A 23436-nucleotide genomic window follows, 5' to 3' on the forward strand; every position below is an offset into this window, starting at 1 on the left:
CAAAAGGGTATAAAGTTAAAATAAGTTTATCTTTTTTTCCTATACTGACTTACCTCGTCTCCTTTTTGATATAATCACTACTATCAGCAATGACATATCCTCAAGAATATATCTTCTGGATTAAAAGAAAAAGTCACACACAATCTCCAATGTTTTCACACAAGTGGGAACACTCTACAGTGTTCTGTAGCTTGCTTAGTATTCCATTTTACAGAAATATCAGAATTTTTAAATAGTCTTTTTTAATGAACATCTTTTTAAATGAAGATTTTTCTAGTCTTCAAATATAAAAATATTGCCAGGTGTGTTGGCACATACCTATAACTCCAGTGACTTGGGAGATTGAGGCAGAAGGATCAAAAGTTCAAGGCTAGCCTCATTAACTTAGCTTCTATGTATCTATACCTATACCTATATCTATAATAAAAAGGACTTAAGATGTTATATATGTATTCTTGCCAATAGTGTCAATTGTTATAACCTCTTCAGACATCAATGTGTCGATATCTATTAAAATTCAAGGCACACAACTTAAAGAGCATTTCACCACTAGGAATTTATCCTTTATGTATATTTTTCCTAAAATTAGAATATTCATTGCAACAATTTTTTTGAGGGGGTACTATAGAAATCAGGGGCATGCTACACTGAGTTACATCTTTAGTCCTTTTTATTTTTTGAGACAGGGTCTTGTTAAGTAGTTGAGACTGCCTAACAAGTAGCTGGGATTGTAAACATGCACCACTGCATACAGCTAGTTTTCATTTCATATAGTATAGTGATTGTTTTTTAAAAAAATATAAATTATATCCAATTAGTGTATATATCTTCTATTTTGCAATAGTACTGAAGTTAATTTTTGTGTTTCCCATGTATCAAAGTACAAATTTTACCTTTATCTTTAAAATTTTCTATCTCTTGCTACTTTTTTTTTCTAATTCTAGTTGAATAACACCAGTAATGGAAGATAGGCTTATCTTATTTCTGATATTAATGGAAATTCTTGCAGTCTTCCATCAATAAACATGATTTGGGAAATATCTTTTTTCTGCCTAAGGAGGTATTCATCTATTCCTATTTTACTAAAGGTTAAAAAAATCAAAACTGAATGTTGGATGTTACTGATAGCATTTTCTGTACAAATGAAATGATAATGTATGCCCCCTCCCCATTCTATCTAAATAGTGAATTTTCTCAAGGTATATTTTCTGGTGTTGACTAGTGTCATGTTCCTGATTCTATTCTCAGGTTAGTGGTGTAGCATTTTTAATATTATGCTTCACTTATGTGTTGATAGACTTTTGCATTGATATTTTTAGATTGGTGACTCTGTTTTTGCAGTATTTGGGTCAGGTTTGGTAGCTTTTCTTCCTCCTCTATGCTGTAGAACTGTTTAAATATAAAGCCCACACCCTTAGTCACTACAGAAGACTGACTACATCCCTAGTGTGTATGTAAACACTTTGATCAACGCTAAGTGCTTTACAAATTTTAACTTGTCAGGAGTAGTGATATTTCAAATTTCTTGAGTAAGTGGGGTCCTAGGAGGAGAGAATTTGAATTAAAGGCAATGAAATGTGGCGTGATGACCCTAGAACTGCAGTCACTTTTCCAGTTCTTCCGTTTTATTAATCTGTCATGAAAAATCAGATATTTGAGATTCTTATTAATGGAAATCACTATTCATTTAATACCTTTGCTAGGAGAGTAGGAAAGGATCTTGGAAGCTCTACGTCAGCCTCCCCCATTTTAGGAAGGCAACAGAGGTGACACACTTTTATCTTGTGTTTTTTTCCGTGACTCTAGCATGCCTCGCTTCCAGCAACAGAACTGAGAAGCCTCTCCCAGGCCCCACAAAACCTTCTATCCCTTGCAGCTTTCTCAAATACAGCTCACCTTGGGGATGATATAGGGTCTGAATTTCGTGTCTCAGATAGTAGCATGGGGCAGATCAGAAGGAAGGAGGGTTATTATCTTTGTATCTTGTGCAACACAGCCTCTGTATAGGCAGGTTTATCTTGTTCTTCATATTGGGGCTTTGCATTCAATCATGTGATCAATTCTTCATGAAATTTGGTTGCAAAGACAAACTATGAATAGGTTGCATTCCTCAGAGACCTTGAAATGCCCTAAAAAAGCTTTCAAGGTGTGACCAAAAGTGGCCTAGAAAAGGGTCAAGGGTCAAAGGGCAGCCCATTGTTCTGATCCTGCTTGAATTTCTACTCACTATTTTGCTGGAAATAATAAAGACTTTGTTGAAGGAAACAAAGGTTGGAATAGGTATGTCCTTAGTCTCCTGTCTTAATAGTTTCACTCTGTACAGGTGAAGAAAGGAATTACGTGGCAGGGATTATGGCTTATCTCATGATTTCTAGAAAGCAGCAATAGCAGGAAAATGTTTAATCCTCACTCTAGTAGGAGCATCTTCTTTGTCAGTTATCCACTCTCCTGTGTTTTGCAGGAATGACAAATAGAATTTTTTTAAAGCAATGTAAACAGTGACTTCTTACACTCTGCTCTGAGAATAGGTTTAAGATTATCTGGCTACTACACTTTCATTTCTGAATTTAAACATCCGTGCTAAAAATCTCCATTGGGGAGTTTGGTCAATTTTCAAGGTAGGGAAATTGGACGAAGTCTGCAAGATAAAATAACTTGTTTGATCACCTAGATTAGTTCTTGACATACAGTAAGTACTTAATATCTGAATGACTAAATATCTTAAAAGATTAAAATCAAAATGTAAAGTGTGCCCATCTGATCTTCAAGTTAACAAACATTCATATTGTCCTTTAGAAAATGTATAGAAAATCACCAACTCTAGCTCATATTTAATAAGTTTTCATTTATAAGTTTAGTAAATGTCAATAAATGGATACAAAACAAAAACCCCCAAAACCAAAAATAAAATAATTGAGGTCATACAGCCAGGTATTGGCAGACCCAAATGTGATTCCAACACCAAATCCTATAAATGAACCTTCCAGAGCACACTCTCTATTTCCTCCAACTAGTTAAAGTTTCTACCACCCACCTCCCAATAATGTCATCATCTATGAATCCATCAATGGATCACACTGATGATGTCAGAGGCTTCATGATCTGAATGCTTCCCAAAAGCCCCACTGTCAGTGTAGGTGGTCAGAAAGAAATGAGTAGTGATTGGAGAAAGGAGAACCAAGGGCAGGGGGCAGCTATCAAAGGACCCTGGACAGGCAACTGACCCACCTTCTCCACATTACATAAAAGACACCATCACCCTCCTCTGTAGATTAACAGGAACACACATTCTTCAGGTGAGCATGAGCCCATGATCCACACCAAAGGTCAGTTGACCACCTCACAATAACCTTCTGTTGACTACCTCACAATAACCTTCTGTTGGAGGCTCTAGATTGGAAAAAGCAAAATAATCCCTTGTGCAGGTCCATGCCCTAAGTTCTCATGATGCAGGCAGATGTGTTCCCACATGAGGGCAGCAGTTGCACATTACCAGCCTGAAAAGTAGTGTCTACCTGATGCTCCAGTTCCTGCCAGTCCCAAGTTCCCAACTCCTTGTTCTAACAAAAACCCAACTGTTTTGGGTCAGCAGGTCCCTAAGCCAATTTGCCTGCTCTGCTCTCCAGGAGCATAGCTTCACTTTCTCTTGCAAGAAACCTGCTCCAAATGCTCTCTCTGCCTCCTATTTCTGAGTTGGGGTATTGACCTAATCACTTCCCATTCCTTTGCTTTTATTGGTGCATTACAGTTATGCATAAGAGTTGGGTTCATTTTTTACATAATCACACATTCATGGAGTCTAATTTATAACATTACAGTCCCAGATCTCCATCTCCTTCTCTTTCCTCTTCCTTCCTCCTATCCCCCTTCTTCTATTCTACTGGTCTTCCTTCCACCCATTTACTTTTAATTAGTGCTTTTTAGAAATACATAAAGGTGGAATTCACCGTGGTATAGCTAAAGTTTATCTTTACATATTTAAAGTCTTTATTTAAAGTTTAACCATTTTAAAGGTGCTAGAGTGATATTTGTCCTAGGAGAGCAAATATTCCAACTTTTATTTCCCTGTAGGCTCTTGTCTCTTTCTCTAGATTCAAAGTTACATGCTTGCCCTGAAAACTGTTATTTTATGGGTTAATTTACCATTGAATGGCTTTTAGTTTTTTTTTTCCATTTCTTTCTTGTATGGGTGGTAAAGCATTGTTCTTCCAGTGTTTTACTTCTTCAAACTAAAATTTTAAATCCTCATACTAAAGTATTCATAAATTTGAATGTTTTCTGACAATATGAATATTTTATGCAAACAGTATCAGTTTTCATGAAAAGGTCATTTAGCCCTTCATTTTGTGTAGGAAAAGAAGTCGTCCCATTTATTATTTGCCCCCCCCCCCATTTATTTTGTGATGCTGGGGACTGAATCTAGGACCTTGTACATGCTAGACAAGAACCCTATCACTGAGCTATATTCCCCTACTCCCATTTATTCTTTGTCCCTCTTCAGTCTAGCTTCCCCATTTTTTCTTCCATGGAACTGCTCTTGCTAAGGATTCCAACACCATCTGCTTGCTTCAATCTACCTTAGTATGATCCATGACCTGGCTGACACCTCTCCTCATAGAACTTTTGCTCCTTGGCTTCTGAGACTCCTCATCTTCTGCTGATCTGGCTGTTCTTTCCCAGACAGCTCAGATGGCTCCTTCCCTACCTGACAATAATATGTCCCATCCTCTTGCTCTTCTGCAGTGTGACCACCACTTCCCCATTGAAAGGGAAAGTATAACTAAGTGGGGAAGCATCCCTTTTAAGTTATCTATTGAAAATTGCTGACAATAAGTAGAATATGGCTACACATTCTCAGGTTTGGTCTGAAAATGCTTTGCAGTTTCTGCCTCATTCTTGCCATGTTTCCTGGAGGCTCCCTTCTGTATTCCAAGTCTGCCCATGTGATAAGGGCTTGTAGCTCCAGTCCTGTAATTCTGGAGAAAGCCAGGCAGAAGTATCCCTGTAGAGAGAGATGGCTCCAGTATATGCTCCCAGTTGAGCTCTGCCTTTGGGTCATCTCCACCTGGAACCAGACTTGTAAGACCCACACGGGTCTAACCCTCAGTCATTTGAATCACCAGCAGCTGTTCACTAGGGAAAAAAAAATGAATGTCTACTAAGGCCCTAGATCTTGTAAATCAGAGAAATGCCATTTGCATGGTACCCTAACCCTAACCCTGAGCACCTTTCTTAGCTACCAAGACAGAATTAAGCAGATAGGCAAGGGTCCATCCAGAGAATGGAGGGATTGAAATGTTATTCCTTCAGAGCCCTTCCTCCACCCATATCAAGATAACCAGCCCCTGCTCCAACCTGTTGCTAAGTTAACCTGTCCCAGGGATTATCCCTCCCTACAGTTGATCCTGCCCAAATCACTCTACCTTGGCCCCTCCAGCCCATCTGCTTCTCATCTTTTGGCCATCCCACAGAGCATCTCCTGGGCCTAGTCATGTTTGCAGGAAGGAGAGAGATAAGGGGAAGAGAGCAGGAGAACAAAGGAAGCCCTTTTTAAATAAACTATGCTGTATATGCTTGCCTTGGTGTGCTTCTCTAATGTTATTCTTCAACACGTGAGGGAGCAGAACTCATCAGTAATGGGCGGTATCACTACCTTTAACTAATTCTCCAGAGCCATGTTGCTAAAACACAAATTATCATGTCACTCCAATTAAAAACTCTCCATTGATCTTTCCTATCTCAGAGAAGAAACTGTAGTTCTTACAGGATCCCACAAACTACTATGAAATCAGATCCTCTCTCTGTACTTAACATTATGCCCTATTTCTGCCCCTTTTCTCCCCTTAGTTTACCTGCATTGACCTCCTTGCTATTCCTTGAGTATACCAGGTACCTTCTGTCACAGTTTTGGATCTTGCTTTCTCTGAATGGAATGAATTTTTCTCAGGTTAACTTTATGGCTTTCTCTGTTATCTTCTTGAAGTCTTTGCTCAAATATTACCATTCTAGTGAACCTTTTCCTGGATATCCTATTTAAAATATAAACATCTGGACTTCTAATTTTTGGTCTGACATGTGCAGAGCTTGGAAGTTGTCTCTCTGTCCTACTAACAGGCTTAAAAAAAACCCAAACACTGAAAAAACAACAACTTTCTTAAATTTTTCAGAGAAGTGAGGCCCCAAGGCAGATTGCTGCTTCCCAAGAAAAATAGAGATATAAACAGGCAAATGCAGAAAATCACAACTAACTGGAGTAGATCAGCCATGTGTGATGGCCCATGCTTATAATCCCAGCTACTCATCTTAAGTCCAAGACCAGCCTGAGCAACTTAGGGAGATCCTGTCTCAAAAAATAAAAAGGGCTTGGGTGTGGCTCAGTGGTAGAGCCCTTACCTAATATGTGTAGGGCTCTGGACTTACTTTCTGGTATTGCAAACAACAAAACTAACTAAAGTAGAAACCTTCTATGGGAAACCAGCAGCAGGATAGGAAAACCTAAATTATAATTACAAAATTGCCAGCGGCTCAGTGTGGATAAGTTCAAAAGTGAAAATTCTAGGAGGGGCCTGGTCTTAGAGGGGCATGATTTTGTGAGTTTTACCACCATGAGCTCTCCTGGGTTCCTACAGTATTCACTGTAGGAAAAGAAATCCCCTTGAGTTTCTGGTAGGGGAGGACTTGTATTTCTGGTTGCATACCCAAAAGCATTCTGTTCTTCTTTACAAGGTCTGCCCTTGAGCAGAGTCTAATCTACTGGGTTTTATTAGAGCTTAACCAAGAAGGGGAAGGGAAATATTCAACTTCAGCAGGCTTCCAATAGTGGAGGGGAAATAACCAATTTCACCCCCACCCAGTCTGTCCTATCTGAGGAAATAGGGGGGTGAGTGAGAAACACTTATGAAATTCACAGCCCAGGGACACAAAGACTGTTAAAAAGACAAGTAAAATCACAGAACTGCAGAAAACTTCCTGACCTCCATCCTCACACCTAATTTTGAGAAAAGGGAAAAAGGAAGTATTATTGCTTTGCTAGCAAAGGAAAACACAGGGGACTCCGGTCTCAGAGGCTGTGATTCAGGGGGAACAGCGGGCTTTTAAAGAAGGAATACAAAGGCTACTTTCCAGCTGTGCCCTGCCAGGAGTTATAATTCATTTGTGGCCTTGAGAGAGAGAGCCATTTCTCTGAACTGCAAGTGCCAGCTTGAAGTCTGGATTCCTTTACTCCTGTGGTCCCTGAGTCAAAGGACAGATAACCTGGAGGAAGGTTAAAGTGGAGGAAGGTTAACTTTGCTTCCCCTGTGGTTAAGGAGAGGGAGAGGGAGAAGAGGAAGGAAAAGACATCAGTTTTAAAACACTGGGCACAGTGGGGCACACTCGTATTCCCAGCAGCTTAGGAGGCTGAGACAGGAGGATCGCAAGTTCAAAGCCAGCCTCAGTCACTTAGCAAGGCCTTAAGTAATTCAGTGAGACTCTGTCTCTAAATAAACAAAACAAAACAAAACAAAAGGGCTTGGGATATGGCTCACTGGTTAAGTGATCCTGGGTTTAATCTCTGGTACCAAAAAATAAAATAAGTTTCAGTGGCAGAGCAAGGTTTATATTCAAAGCATGAAGTGAACCCCTGTTACAATACCACTAATACCTATTTACCAGATTTCTTTTTACCCAATATATCTGGCTTCTAAAAAATTACAAGGCACACCAATGGTTAAAAAACATAGTTTGAAGAACAGATAAAGCATCACAAACACATTCAGATATAGCAGGATTGATGGAATTATTAACTATGATTACTATTCTAAGGGCTCTAATGGAAAAAAGTAGACAAAATGGAAGAAAAAACAGGTAATGAAAGTAGAGAGAGAAAAATTATAAGAAAGTAAAAAAAAATCCTAGAGATCAAAAACACTGTCACAGAAATAAACGATGCCTTTGATAGGCTCATTAGCTACTGGACATGAGGAAAGAATCTCTGAGCCAGGGGATATCAATGGAGACCTCTAAAATTGAAAGGCAGAGAGAGAATAAAACATTGAATGAAAGAAACATCATATCAACAAGAAAAAGAAAAATCACAATATTATAACAATAAATGCAGAAAAAACACTTTAGAAAAACCAATATTCACTCATAATAAAAACAAAATAGAAATAAAGAACTTCCTCAACATCATCTACAAAAAAACCTAGAATTAACATCACTTTTATTTTTTTCCTCTGTGGACTGGACCCAGGGCACTTTACCATTCAGCTACATCTAAAGCCCTTTTTATTTTATTTTGAGACAAGATCTCACTGAATTGCTGCAGCTGACCTCAAACTTGTGATCCTCCTGCCTTAGCCTCCTGAGTTACTCGAATTACAGGCGTGCAACATCATACCCCAGTTAAACTTTACTCAATGGTGAGAAAATAGAAGTTTTCCCACTAAGATCAGAAAGACAAGGATGAGACCTTTTACCACTCATTTTCAATGTCATACTGGAGGTCCTGGCCAATGTAATAAGACAAGAAAAGGAAAAAAAAATATGTATTGGAAAGGAAGAAATAAAACCATTTTGTTTTCAGAGATGCTTTTATATATATATAATATATATATATATATATATATATATATTATATATATATATAAATAAATAAATAATAAATTATATATATATATAATCTGAAAAAAATCAACAAAATATCTCTAGAAATAAGTGATTACATAGAGTTTACAGGATACAAGGTTTATATACAAAACTCAAACACTTTCTTGTGTACCAACAATGAACAAGTATACTTGAAATTAAAAGCGATACCATTTATATTAGCATCACCAAAAATGTTATATTTAGGTATAAAGGAAAACTACAAAACTTCGATGAAATAAATAAAAGAAAAATAAATAAACTGAGAAATACTCCATGTCCATGAGATAGGAAGACTCAATATTGTCAAGGTGTCAGTTCCTCTCAACTTATTTATAGATTCAATGCAATCCTAATAAAAATTAAAATCCCAGAAAATTATTTTGTAACTATTGACAAGCCAATCTTAAAGTTTATATGGACAGGTAAAATAGTTAATACAATGTTGAAGGCAAAAAACAAATTTGAGGGTTAGGAAAGAGCTGGGGAATGATATTGGCCAAATTATATCATTATATTTTGTGTATGAAACAACAAATCCCATCATTATGTATAAAATATAATGTATCAATGAAAGTATGAATAAAAAGAAAAAGTTGGAGGACTGATACTATCCAACTTCAACTTACTATGAAGGTACAAGAAAGTATGAGTCCTTTTTACTATGGGGATGGAAGAGGGCATCCTTTTCTCCTTAGAAGGGCTGGAGACCGAGATCAGCTCTTGTGGATGGATCATTGTTGGAACTGCCACAAGATGAGTAGCCTTATCTTCCTACCTCAGAAGTCTGCAGTAAAAAGAAAATAACAATAACACGAAAGAAAAGAGTGTGGTATTAACAAATAATAGACAAATAGTTGAAAGGAACAGATTATAGTCTAAAATACATCTTGTTATAAAGCATGGACTCCTTAAATGTTTATTAGTAAATTATCTATTGCTAAGACAATTGGAGAACTCTACTATAGTATTTCTTTATCCTGAAGAATATTTTTTATACAATAAACTCATGGAGGAAATCTTCTCCCTAAAGAATATTTCCAAAGGTGTAACTATAGTCAGGGTAGCAGAACTGGGCTGCATTAGAACAGGGTGTTGGGGAGGGCAGTGTGGGGATATCATTATTTAAAAGATGGATCACAAAGCCTCCCATAGATAATTAGTAAAAATAATATAAAAGTACATTTATTACAATTTTATATTTGATGCACTTGATTTTTGGTGTATATGCTGAGGGGATTGAAAGCCTTTAAATTAAAATATGTTCTGATCTCAGAATTTTCTCATTCACTACAATTCAATCAATATCTCAAGTCTAGCTAACACCTCTCACTACTTGCTCTAAAGTGAGTCAGTCCTGAAAGGGAGAGGATTATCTGTACTTTTGGTAATACAGAAATAAATACTGCAATGTACCTATGTGGTGTATAGAACTAAGACAGCTAACTCCCCAGTGGTCTGAGATGCACAGCCTGGAAATGACCCCCTTATCAGAGTCAAAGCCTCTTACCTTGGAGGGAAATGCAGGGAAGTGGAGTCAGACAGGGTGGGGGAAGCCTTCCCTGTGGGACTTTTCATCAACACAAAAAGAAAAATCAGACAAGTGACAGAAATTCCAAGAACAAGAGTAGTGATTCCCAGCAGCTCCATTTCAGCTTCTGGATGTTAGCAACCGCTGAGGTTACTTTTTAAAAGCAAAGCTTGAGAAGGGGGTGTGCCCTGCTGAGCAAAGGCTGGTCTGAGTTTTGGACTTGGGGAAAAAAAAACTAGGATAGGCTTGAGGTTTGTTTACTTTGTTGAAGCTTGAGATCAAAGATTTCCCATTTTTCCCTTTATCCCTTGATTTTCTAAACATCTCCACTGCATGTACTTTTTCTTCTCAGTTCTTTTTAGGGCTGAAGAACCAGTAAGGTGGGATGGGGCCTCTGCTAATGATGGCTTGGGCACGGGGAAGAACAAAAGTATCTTAGGGACTGTATCTATTTTTGTATACCTTCCAATACTTCATGCAGAACCAGCATCCACTGTTTTTTGTTGAGTTTCTGCAAGTATACACTCACAGGCATTTCATTGAGGGTTACTAAGTTATTGACTTTGAAATACTGTGAAAAGTTAGAGCTTTAATATTGACTTAGATGTTGAAGGTAGATGGATAAATAGAGTAGACTGGTAAACACGCTGGGAAAGGGGGATTTTAAAACTACTTAACTAAATCAGTGCTGTTTTAAAATCTGGGAAGGTTTTCACTGAAATGTTTCTTTCCAATCTTTGGAAAAAAAAAATCACTGAAGTGTGACAACATTTAGAAGGTCCACCATGACCAACCTTACCTTTTCCCTCTCCTGACACCTATTCTCTTTTTCTGGCGCTCCCATACCCACTAATACTATTGTACCTACATTGAATTGTTTCTTGTTCCTCAAAGGCTCTGGAACTGAGATTTTCACCCTATTACCTGTTTCTTTTTTTAATTAACAGCTTGAGATATAATTCACATACAATTCATCATTTTATATAGTCTGATAGTCTTTAGTATATTCAGAGCTGAGTACCACCAAAATTAAAATTTAGAATCTTTTCATTACTCCCCCACCTAAAAAAAAAAAAAAAAAAAAAAACCAACCCCTATACTCATTTGTAGCCACTTATTTTTCCTCTTTCCTGCCTCTGGCAACCATCAATGTACTTTTTAATATATAGATTTGCCAATTCTGAACATTTCATATAAATAGTCTTATAATATGAAGCCTTTTGTGTCTTATTTTACTCAAGGTTCATACATGTTGTAGCATACATCAGTATTTCATCTCCCCCCACCTCCATTTTTTTTCTTCCTGATACTGGGGATTGAACCTAGGGTAGCTTAACCACTGAGCCACATCCCCAGTCTTTTTTTGTTTTTTAATTTTTTATTTTGAGACAGGGTCTTGCTAAATTGCTTAGGGCCTTATTAAGTTGATGAGGCTGGCCTCGAATTAGCAATCCTCATGATTCATTCCTTTTTATAGAATAATATTTCATTATATAAATAACTACTTTTTATTTATTCATTCATTGTTTATGGACATTTGGGTTGTTTCCTAATTTTGAGCTACTATATATTATGCTACTATGGAACTTCAATATATAAGTCTTTGTGTGGATACGCTTCAATTCTTTTGGTTGACATCCAGAAATGGAATTGTTAGGTCATATGTTAACTCAGTTTAACATTTGAGAAATTTGTAAAAATAAATTTCAAAGTCATTGCATCATTTTACATCTCTACTACTAATATATGAAGTTTCTAATTTCCTCTTCCCATATTTGCTAACATTTCTTATTGTGTTTTATTATAGCCATCCTAGTAGTTGTGAAGTAACATCTCATTGCATTTCTTTAATGACCAATTATGTTGAACATCTTTCATGTCCTTATTGGTCTTTTGTATATTTTCCTGGAGAAACACCTATTGAGATCACTTGTTCATTTTAATAGTGGGTTGTCTTTTTATTGTTGCTGTTCCCTGATCTTTAATTAGCCCTTTGATAAGAGGTACACTCAAGCTTCAGAGTAAAGTGATAGATGACCTAAAAAAAAAAAAAAAAAAAAAAAAACCACAGCCCTATAAGGTTGTGAGGATTCAAAAAAAGAAAATGCCTGCAAGGCCAAAGGCCTGACAGGGGCATCTGGTGTCCACCATTGTTCTTGCCTGCTGTGACTGCAGCCCAAGGATTTCATAGTCTTATTCTCATTGGTTCACTACTATCTGAGCCAGACAGATTTGCTACCAATAAAAAATAACCTTGCATTTCTACTCTATATTCCAAATTACTCTGAATCCATGAGATCTTAGTAACTGCCCTGAGGGCCACTTTAAATATAAATTGTCACCCATTGTTTTCTGAGCTTCATAGTTTCTGCTAAGAAACTGGCTGCTAATCTTTTGGAGGATTCCTTGTACATAAGAAATTTCTGATGAGAAATTTTCTTCTTCTGTCCAACATTGTGGTGTGTGTGCTTAATGCCATTCCTTGACATGTCTTCTCACAAGACTTTCAGGATCAAGTGATTCCTGGCCAAGAAACAAAAGCCAAATTGTCCTATTTCCCAATGAAATAGGCAATAAAACCAGGTACAACTCCAAGAGGAGACAGTAGAAATAAATTATGCTGGGTTTATAAGGAATTGCATACAAGATAAAAATGGAAAGATTGGTACTAATTCCAAAGAACTATGATCTCTTAGTTTTTTTTTCTATAATAACAGAATATCTGAGACTACATAATCTATAATGAACAGAAATTATTAGCTCACAGTTCTTGAGACGGGAAAATCCAAGATTTAAGGGCCAGCATCTGGCTTCCTTCTATTCATACTAATATTTTTAGCAAATGGCTTCCTATACCCTTAGTTTCTTTCCTTTCTCATTTGTTATGGGGCCAGGTTGAGGATCCTTCAAATTTCTAAGTTCTGTTTTCTTTTAAAATTATATCTTCAAATCACCTTTTTCCTCATACACTTTACTATATGTATGTAGTTAAAAGAAGTCATAAATCTACTTCAAGATTTGAATTTTCTTCCACTAGGTATAGCTTCATGGTAGTACATGAGGTCTTGGGTTTGATTTCTTTCACCAGATATTCTAGCCTGCTTTCCATCTATAAAACCTTGGCATGGACACAATTCAGCCACGTTATTTCCTGCCACCGTAACGGTGTTAATCCAATCATGGACTAATAACTACCTCTCATTAGTAATCCCCAACTGTTACATTGGGGATTAAATTTCCAACACATGCTTTTTGTGGGGCAAATTCAATCCATAGTATATGGTAAAGGAAACACAACATCATTATGAGTTATGGTCTGTGTAACAGTGACATTAGGACTGAGCAATGAATTAATAGTAAATTAGTTTTAAGTGCTTATATAAAGAAGTTAGGAGAAATCTGAGAAGCTGGCCCAGGCTGTTGGAATATTGCTGAAAGTTATGGTTGATGTTTATAAGCCAGCTAGCTTACTTCATAGCTACTAATGACATAAACCAATGTGTTTTGTTGAGCACTTTGATGCTATGCTCACTCGCCACTATGGGAACTTCGGGGCTACTCAAAACAGAAACATATTGATACCTATAGGGCATTACCCTAGGTTAACTAACATATCCCTGCAATTACCATGTGCAAATCATTATGCTAGTTTCAAGATACTGTGAACCTCCTGAAGCACCATCTTGCAAAGATAAATAAACAGGGTTAGAAGTCCTGACATAAATTTACCTAATTTCTAAGTCCTTTTTTCTACTATTCATTTGCCTGTATTTACCTGCACTTCACATTAATCCTTTGGTTCTTTCATTCAACTAAATTGACCAGGTCACATGGGCCAAGCACCATTTCAGGCTTTAGCAACAGATAAAACTCCCAGGTAACAGCAGTTACAGCCCCTGATCTCATAGAGCTTAGGTTTATGATCACAAACATTAGGTAGGTAATGAGACGCCAAGTGTTTGCAGAGGGAGAGTAAGTACAGGATGCTAACTTGATCGCAAGGTTCAGGGCAAACTCTTGAAAAAGTGATGAAGGCTCATTAGGAGTGAGCAAAGGGAAGGTGGATGGGACATTACATGTGGTGGGTGGGAGGCTCAAGGGGGAAGTATACTCACAGACTTTAAGGAAGAATGGCTGCCAAGGTGAGCTGGGGCCAGATCAGAGAGATCCTTGCATGTGCAAATTTGGGACTCAATCTTAAAGCAACTAACTAGAAGCTACAACCTCTAATTCACAAAATTCCTTCCCCACATCAAGGGGCAGAAATCACTTTATCTTAATACCTTTCCAAGCCTATAAGATAATGAGTTTTGAGTGAGTTAAAGCTCCCTGGTATACAGCAGCCAATAGGGGGTATTATAGGGGTGGATCCCAGAGAAACCTTGGTTAAGGGCTACTTTCCCCCAAGGTCCCAATTACTACTTCCTGCTGGTCCAGAAGCACTGTTGAAATTGTCTCTAGGAGGGAATATTCCCAGGAGAATATCCAGGTCCAATTCTGGCTCTTGAACCAATAACATGTGAATCAGTGAGATTCGTCTGTCATAACTGCCAGCTACAATTGATGTAAATTGTTCTTCCTCCACCACAGAACAACTTCCTTCTCTCCTCATTGGTGTAAAAGTATTTGGTTCTCAAGAGAAGGTTCAAGGGGCATGATACTCCATCCTCTCTCTTTACTCTGCTGCTGGCACTGTCTCACAACCAGAATAATATCCCTTGTTAAATTCTAGGAGTCAGAAAATAGTGGAAATCCTGTTGCTAAGATTTGTATGCCTAAAACTAGGCAATATTCTGAAAAAAAAGTATAAGCCTCTATAGTTAAGTCCACAAATAATAAAAAGCTTATTAGTTGAAATGGGTATTGTGCTATTGACTACCTGTCAAACAAAAAATAAAACTGTTTTTGATATTGGTAATAAAAAAAAAGCTAATTATTTGAAGTGGGTAAGACAGTCTTAGGAACATGTTAAGAATGAAAATAGATGGATAATAAAACACACACACACGATCACTGATACTAAAATAATTTTATTTAGTTTCTTATTTTAAAAAAGGTAGCATTTCACATATAAATTTAGACTTCAAGATTACAGTGTATATTTATTTGCCAAAAGGAACATCCCTGAAGGATGGCTAGACTTAGAGCTCACTGAGTGGCATAGGAAAGCTCACTCCAAGGTGTTTAAATGGAAGTGCTCTCTTTAAAAACTTCACAATGGCACTTCCTCTTTCCTCAACCCTGCCATCAGGGCTTTTGGCTGGTAAGAAAACCCACAGCCATCACTTTGGGGCAATAGCTTTTCACTTATGGGAATAGGAAACATCTCTAGGAATGAAAGCACAAAAGTAAAGGATCCAGATTTCCCACAACAATCATTATTTATCTGCAGCAACAACATGACAAGAATTTATTTTTATAATTCAAAAGTTCTTTTAAGTAGGGATAAAGAAAAATTCACTCATAAAGACAATTTATAGAATTAAATGAGCAAAAAATGAAAGAATGATTTCTCCATATTACAAATGCCTCTAGAGTATAAGGCCCAGGGATAAGACCCATCCAAATTTGGGCTTTACTTTCCCAAATAAAGCGTTTGGCACAACCCATCAGCTGCTGTAAGACTGACAGCTGAGAGGTTTCTGGAAGTGGTCCCATGACTTTTCTGTCTGGCTTCAACATAGTGTACAAAAAAAGTGTCAACAAGCTGCACAAACTTAGGTCTAACTATGGAGCACAATGTTTCAAGAAAGTTAATCTGAAGTTAAAAAAAAAAAAAAAAAAAGAGGTCCAGATGAAGTAGATCTCCTATAGCCACAGGTTAACTCTGTCATCTCATGGAAAATTAAATTCACTGGTTGCCCAAGAAGTCAGTGGAATCCTGATCTTCTAGGGAAGGTGAAAGTTGGAGAAACAACTTTGATTTCAATATCCCAGGGCCAGGAAGGAAGGAGACCAAGATGACCAAGGATACTTTCTATAGGATACTCTGTTCTATACTCTGTGAATAATATTAAGGAGAATCAATGTGCTAGTAACCACAGCAGCTCTATGTATTGGCCTTTAGACAGAAGTGCTGGGGCAAAATGAACGTACCCCAAATCCAGTTTTAAAAATAAAAACTTCCTGCAATTATGATATAATACTGTGCAATGAATGGCTAGAAATTGCACACTGCTTCTATGTGCAGTTAAAGCCCTGTCTCACTCTTGGCCAGCCAGAGCTGAGAGGTGACATATAAGGAATTGTCTGTGGTTAAAAACCAGGCACCTTAGTCATCATAGCCTGGGGCAGTGATGCTCACAGTCCTCAGCCAACGGAGGGAATGCAGGGCCCCAGAGCTTTGGTTCAGAGCAAAGGTTTCATTTCCCTCAAAACTTTAAACCAAACTCTCCTTATCTCTGAACCTACTAATGCAATAAACAAGTGATTAGGAATCTCTGGTTGGATGGCAAAGCGCATGTCCCTGGAAGCCACCAACCTGAATGTAGGAAAACAAAGGTGCAAATCATATCAAGTAAATAGTTGCTCAAGTGGAAGATCATTTCCTGGGGAACCTCAGTGGCCTGAATGTTAATCACCCAGATGAACACTGGGACTGGACTCCAAAGAGAGTCTGGATCCCATGTGCAATCAATCTTCTTTAACTTACCATGTCTTAGAGGTCTTCTCTCTGGCCTCCTACCTCTTGAATGGCTGAGCACACATGGCCCCGGGGACCAATGTAAACATTATTCAATAGATCTCAGCTTAAAAAAACACAGCTTGTTATATATTTAGTGTTTAACATTCCAGTGAAGGCAGTATCTTAGCATCAGACTTTCCTCATTCATGAGTACCAGTTTAGAAAGGAATACATACAGGAGACTTGATAAACTGTGGCTGAGAAGACCATTTGAGTGCCAGACAGCTGGCTCTATCCTGCAATCAGCTGACAAACCAGGATAATTCACAAGAGAGCCAGAACAGACAGAGCACAACTTCTCTGTAAATCCAAAGAGTCCATATAACCACTGTTCCCACTTAGCCCCTTGGGATACATCTTGATATGGGAGAACATTTCCATCTCTTGCATCAACCTGTGTTCTCCTTGTTTTGGATGGGACTCTCTCCCGAGGGTTCAATAGCCTCCTCAGAGGGGAGGGAGCTTTCACTTCCAGTCCTAACATCTGAATATTTCAAAGCACAAGAGGAGTCCACAAACATGCTAGGGATGTTGCTGCCAAAGTAGATCTTACTGTTAGATGCAATGGCCTGGTACTTTTTGAGCTCCAAATATTCCGGGGTCAACTTGTGCTGTGTAGGACAAACAAGAGCAAAGGAATCAGGATACTCTGGTGTAATAGTTATCTCTTTTTTTCTATATCCATTTTTCCTATTGCTTGCTTGAGTATATGACTCAACTCGGAAGGGTTGCCAATGATACTCTGGAGTGTGCTATCATATTAGCAGTTAAAGCTCTTGACTTAAAATTCCTTCAAATGAGCTGTCTTAATACAGGAGAAGCTGTTCACTTTTTAATAGAAGAAAGAGGGTGTTGAGGAACAAATAATGATAACTAGTGATAATAATTAATATTTCTATAGTGACTTAGGGCCTGTTAAGTACTTTTATATACACTTCTCATCTTGCTGAAATCATACTGTAATTGACCTTAAATTTCTACTGATTCTCTTGAGAGAGACATACAGGTCAATGGATGAGGATGCTGGAGTTTCCAATGAAGGGCCTGGGCTCATCGTCTTATAATCAGCTGTTTGTGATTCTGTTTTTCTTGACCAAATTCTAGAAATGGAAAATCTCAAGAAGTTACTATCTAGCATCTTGCCTTTACCCAGAAGCAGCTTATGATAGACAGATGTTTGTTGACTATCAGATCTCCTTCCCTGTCAGTGTTTTGTTTAAATCATGGTGCCAAGATATATCTAACCAAAAACCATTCTGGGTTTGATTAAAACTCATTTCCACCATTCCCAGAATATACACTCCCAAAGCCCTTTAGGACCTTTCTTAGCAATCCTCTCCTCGTCTTGGGTCCCAATCTGTCTTCCAGGCAAAAGCCCTTCTTGTCCTTCACAGTTCCATAACATCTGTTCTCTGCATTCTTACATCTTTCACTCCCTGGATCTTTATACTCTCCAGTTGATTCACATCTGCTGTCAAAACACTGCAATCAGGTCTGGTCAAAATGTCCAACTAAATTACTTCTTAAAGCCTTTATAATATAGGTTGGTATCTGAGTAACATTTTTCATAATGGCATAAAACGTTTGTCCCTTTGAGAATAAAGTTGATCTTAGTAGCAAGATCTTAATACTTGTGCCTGTCCAGCTTCTCCTACTACAGATGTGGTCTGCTAGTTTTATAAAGTAAAATTTTCCTTCTTGCCTTCATTTGGAACAAATTACATTCTGTTTCTATAGAGCTGTATCCTCAATGTTAGGTTTATTTCTAAATTTATACTGGTTTCCCAAGTACTGACAATTCACATTCTGTAAATCTATCATATATCATTTTTTTCTAAATTGAAAGTTTAAGCTCTGTCTATATCTTAAATCTCAATTCTAATCCGTCAAATTGCATCATACACCTTAGCAACTTATCTCAACCTTTTACCAGTACCAACTCAGTTAATCACCTTACAAATCTTGGACTTATCCTTCCCTTCTCAGAATCCTATAGGGGTTGTAGCTGCCTTCTAATGAAATAATTTCTACTCACTTAGCCTGTACTCTCTAGTTAACCCAAACCTTCTACAAAAATTGTTCACTCATACATCACCCAGTCTACTTTCTTTCTCAGTGTTATCACACATGAAATTTCTCATGACTAAAAGTTTTTAAATCCAAAATGCAAGGAGTACTCAATTGTTGACATTTCAAAATGTGTGTGTGTGTGTGTGTGTGTGTGTGTGTGTGTGTTTATGGTTGTTAAAATAATTGGTCAGCGCTACAGATATTTAGTAGGCAAGGGCCAGAGATGCAAAATATCCTACACAATGCATGACACAGTCTTCAACATAAAAAAAGTATCTCATCCTAAATGCCAAGAATGTTTCTGACATGCCAAGAACTTTTTTTTTTAAAGAAGAAACATTTTATTACTGATGTTTTTTAGAACTGATGTTGATGATGATAATAACTTAAAAGAAGATCTATTTTTAGTTTCTTTTCTTTTTTTAAAAAAATTATTATTTTTTTGGTAATATTTATTTATTAATTTTTGCATTACAGAACGTTCTTAAAATGCATGGCTTCTACCTGGCAGGTAACTTTATCTGGAAAGCAATTCTAAATGAACTTCAGTCTTTACCTGTCCCTCTTTCAAGCTCTTCAACTTTACTAATTATTGAGTCTCTACATTACAATACAAATGAACTGACTTTTATAAGGAACCATTCAAAATTTCCTACCCAATAATGTGATGTACCATATGTCTTGCTAAGTGATTGGCTAATGCTGAGGGACTGACTGGTCACTATCCTTCCTTGATGTTGGATAAATTCAGCTCTATCATATTAGATATTTTGGAAAGGCAAAGCCCAAACTATCAAAAATGTGGCACAGAAAGCCAGTCACCTTGTTTGAGGTGGCGTATTTGTGTGCAGCATAATACTCAGCATCTGCTTTCGCCTTCTCTCGGGCCAGGAATGCAGCATCTATCAAGTAAAACATAGTCGAGATGTGTAAAAACAAAAAAATACTGTCAATCTGTTCCCTCAGTAGAGTAACAGTCCCTTTTACACTGCTTAATATTTCAATGCTTACCTCACTTTAACAATTTATAACATTAGCACTTTTAAAATCCCAGCCCCTAAACAGACAGCTCCTTATCAAGGAAACTGAATAAAAATCTGAGCCCATTAATTTTTTTTTACCTGAAGTGGTTCCCTCTTTCCTTTACTTTCCCATTCCACCTCCCACTACCCAAAGCCTCCTACCCCATTGGTTTCAAGTAAAGTAACTAATTACAGATATAAGAGTAAGCTCTATTCTATTTACTGCATAGTCTCAATTTCCTCCAATTTTGACCCAGAGTTAGTTAGCACAGAAAGATAGAAAGCAGCTGTATATAACTCAAAGTGTCCGCAAGACTGTGAGCTAACAACATTAATATGCCACTATGTGATATCAATGAGTTTGAGATTTTTCATGAAAACTGAGGCTTCTTTATCCCCTGGCTAATTTGTTGTTATCACTGTTGCTGACAGGTGAAAAAGAAACTGATGGTGATAGGGTTTATTGTCTTGTATATTCTTTACAATTGATTATGAGTGCCGGGCATGGTGGTGCAAGCCTATAATCCCAGCAGCTCAGGAGGTGAAGACAAAAGGATCCGGAGGTTCAAAGCCAGCCTCAGCAACCACAAGGTGCTAAGTAACTCGGTGAGACCCTGTCTCTAAATAAAATGCAAAAATAAGCGTTGGGGATGTGGCTAAGTGGTAGAGTGCCCATAAACTTAATCCCTGGTACCAAAAAACAAAGAAAAAAACAATTGATTATGAGTAATTATTGTACTCCGAGAATAAAACAGTAGGCCCCAATTTAAAGAAGGAAATGAAATGTAGACCTACTAGAGTCACAAGCCAAGGCAACTGCTAGATATGTAATGACAGTCAAAAATTTCTTGTATCTAGAATATCAGGCCAGCTATTCCCTCCAGGCCATAATGTTCTATGTTTTGCCTACCCAAGACAATCAAGAGCTGATCCCTAAAGGAAGACAGATCCTTACACTGTCCCCAATGTACCTTCAATTTCAGAAATGCGCTTTTCAGTTTCTTTCTCCATCACCTTCTGCTGAAACCGAATTTTTGCCACTTGCGCAATCTTCTCTGCTTCTATAATTATACAACAGAAGACATACTCAAAAATGTTTCTCTAGTTCCTTTGGTACTTAGAATCAGCAATGCACAGTCTAACATTTATTTACATGAGGCTTTATAGCTAATTGTTTCCTTAAATTTAATAGATTTAGATTGTAAACAAAGGAATTCAAATGTAAAAGAGGGAATTTATTTCCTACTTCACTGTTTTATTTTGACAGTGCAAGTTTTGTGGGAAGAGGGAGTACAAAAGGTCAATAGTTTCAGTCCTTCATAATACTACTTAGCAATGGTTCACAAGCTAATGGGGAAAAAAGGACACTTAATAAAAATACTACAGAACAAAAACAGCAACATAAATGCATGACAACATAGAAATCTTCTAGGGAAGAATGGACAAGACAGGAAACAAAAAGGAAACAAAAAGGTACAGATGAACAAGTCAGGATGGAAAGGGGATACATAGCCAGTTGACGAGAGAAAACAACAAAAATAAAGATGAGAAAGAGGTCTACAAGGCCTCAGTCTTGAGTGACAGGCTAAGAAGTTTAGTTTTAACATCTCAGGATCTATTGCTAAGTTGCCATCAGGAAAATGACATGAGGAAAAGAATATTAAAGGAGCAATATCCTGACTGCTGTAGAAGATGAAACAAAAAGCTGGATAATTTATCTGAGAAGGTGAAAATGAACATTTGAAGTGAACATGTTAGCTACAGCAGGCAAGTACACATGGGAGAAACTAAACACCCTCAGTAGACGTCTGGTCAAACCAAAGGACCCAGGACCAGGGAAAAGAGACTCTAATTTACTTTAAATTCAAAGAGTGAAATTCTTAAAAAAAAAAAAAAAAATTCTTAATTCTTTTCAGCTTAAATAACAAATACTGTATCTGCATTTTTAAAATCTGCAGATTAAATCAACTCTTGACTGAAAATACTTGGAAATAAAATAACTATGTTTATACTAAACATGTACAATTTTTCTTGTCATTATTCCATATACGATATAACAACTATTTATAAAGCCTTGTATTGTAGTAGTTATTATAAGTAATCTAGTGATGATTTAAAGTATATGAGAAAATAAGCATAAATTATATAAAAAAATTGATATAAGGGACATAAGCATCTGCAGATATTGGTATGAGGTATGGGTAGATGTCCTGGAACCAATTCCCACAGATAACAAGTTATGATTGTATTTTAACACATCTCATCTCTGGCCCCTGGGGGAAGCACATAACGGTGAGAAAATTTCCAAGTACTTCTTTCCAGAGAACAGTATCCTTTATCAACTCTAAGGCTTAATTCCCTATTTTCCCATCAGACTAAATTCAATCTATATTATACTATCCTAAAAACAAACTACTGGGCTAGAAATTTAATTGTAAGAAGAAACTCAAAATAAAATTTGAGTAAAAGGTGAGCGATGTAGAAGCTAAAGCTAGAACCCAGAGAATGTTGCCTCAACACAGAGAAACTATTGTAGTAATCCCTCAATATTGTCATGTGGGAATAAAACAATGAAGAACATGGCCAGACTGCTAGTTCTAGAAAAGTGGTGGAGTAGGCTAATAAACAACAACAACAAAATCTCTCAGCAGCACCTTAAAGTATTATTAAAATCTAACACATTTGTTTTTTAATGCAGGGCTGAGTTCATAACAAATAATGAATGATCCTAAAGTTACATGAATAAAGGGAGAGCTAAGAGCCTGTACAGTGGCAGCCCTGAGGGTGGTTCTAATGCAAGAAAGGGAGAGACACTGGGTTACAGCATTCCTTGCATTGTTAGAACTGACTCCTGAATAAAACCAAGATCTCTGGAGGCTGTGACTCCAGTGAAAGGGAGATTAAAGAACTCCACCCACCAGCTCACTAGCAAGAACTTTCTTCTGCATAGACACATCATAATGAAATTGGAGAATACCCAAATACAGAGGGGTCTTAAAAACAAAAAGAGAAGAAAGATTAAGTACTCAAAACAAACAATTAGACTGATAGCATTCTTGTAAACAGATAGAGGCTAAACAAAAATAAAATAAAATAATATTCTCAAAGTGGTAAAGAAAAAATGAATTTAGTTTGGTGCAGAATTATAGGCTAAACTACCATTCAAGAATGAAATAAAAGCATTTTTAGACTGAGGAAGTCTGAAGACTGAAGTTTTCTTTTACTTATCCTTCTCTGAAAGGAAAAAGTAAAACAAAACAAAACAAAACAACCTAACAGAAAAAAGAACAAACTGCCAGAAGCAGTATAGGACAAAATTATTCAACATTTGTAAACAAGGTAAATGTTTACTATAAGAATCAATGATAATGATGATGATAATCAATGGGAGAATAAAAACAACATGCAATTAAAATACAAGGCAACAATAAAATGTAGGTTAGAGACAGGAGTTAAAGTATTCCAAAGAACTGTTCAAGAACAGAATGTAGAGAACGATT

The 23436-nt window shown here is 37.1% G+C and overlaps 1 protein-coding gene across 6 annotated transcripts in view; it reads right to left on the reverse strand.

Moving 5' to 3' along the window:
* ERLIN1 (ER lipid raft associated 1) overlaps positions 1-23436 on the reverse strand; it is a 90428-nt gene that overhangs the window by 40841 nt on the left and 26151 nt on the right. For 3 of the 6 annotated variants that reach the window (XM_081267573.1, XM_081267574.1, XM_081267575.1), the window contains exons 10-12: positions 20908-20997; positions 19737-19816; positions 15174-17455 (exon numbers count right to left, since the gene is read on the reverse strand). In XM_081267573.1, the coding sequence (XP_081123699.1) occupies positions 17234-17455; positions 19737-19816; positions 20908-20997 (392 nt within the window). In that variant the 3' untranslated portion in view covers positions 15174-17233. The other 3 variants (XM_081267577.1, XM_081267576.1, XM_081267578.1) reach the window with 3 other exon arrangements.

Source organism: Spermophilus citellus (assembly GCF_964194105.1).
Source record: "Spermophilus citellus genome assembly, chromosome: 15".
Classification (NCBI taxonomy): domain Eukaryota; kingdom Metazoa; phylum Chordata; class Mammalia; order Rodentia; family Sciuridae; genus Spermophilus; species Spermophilus citellus.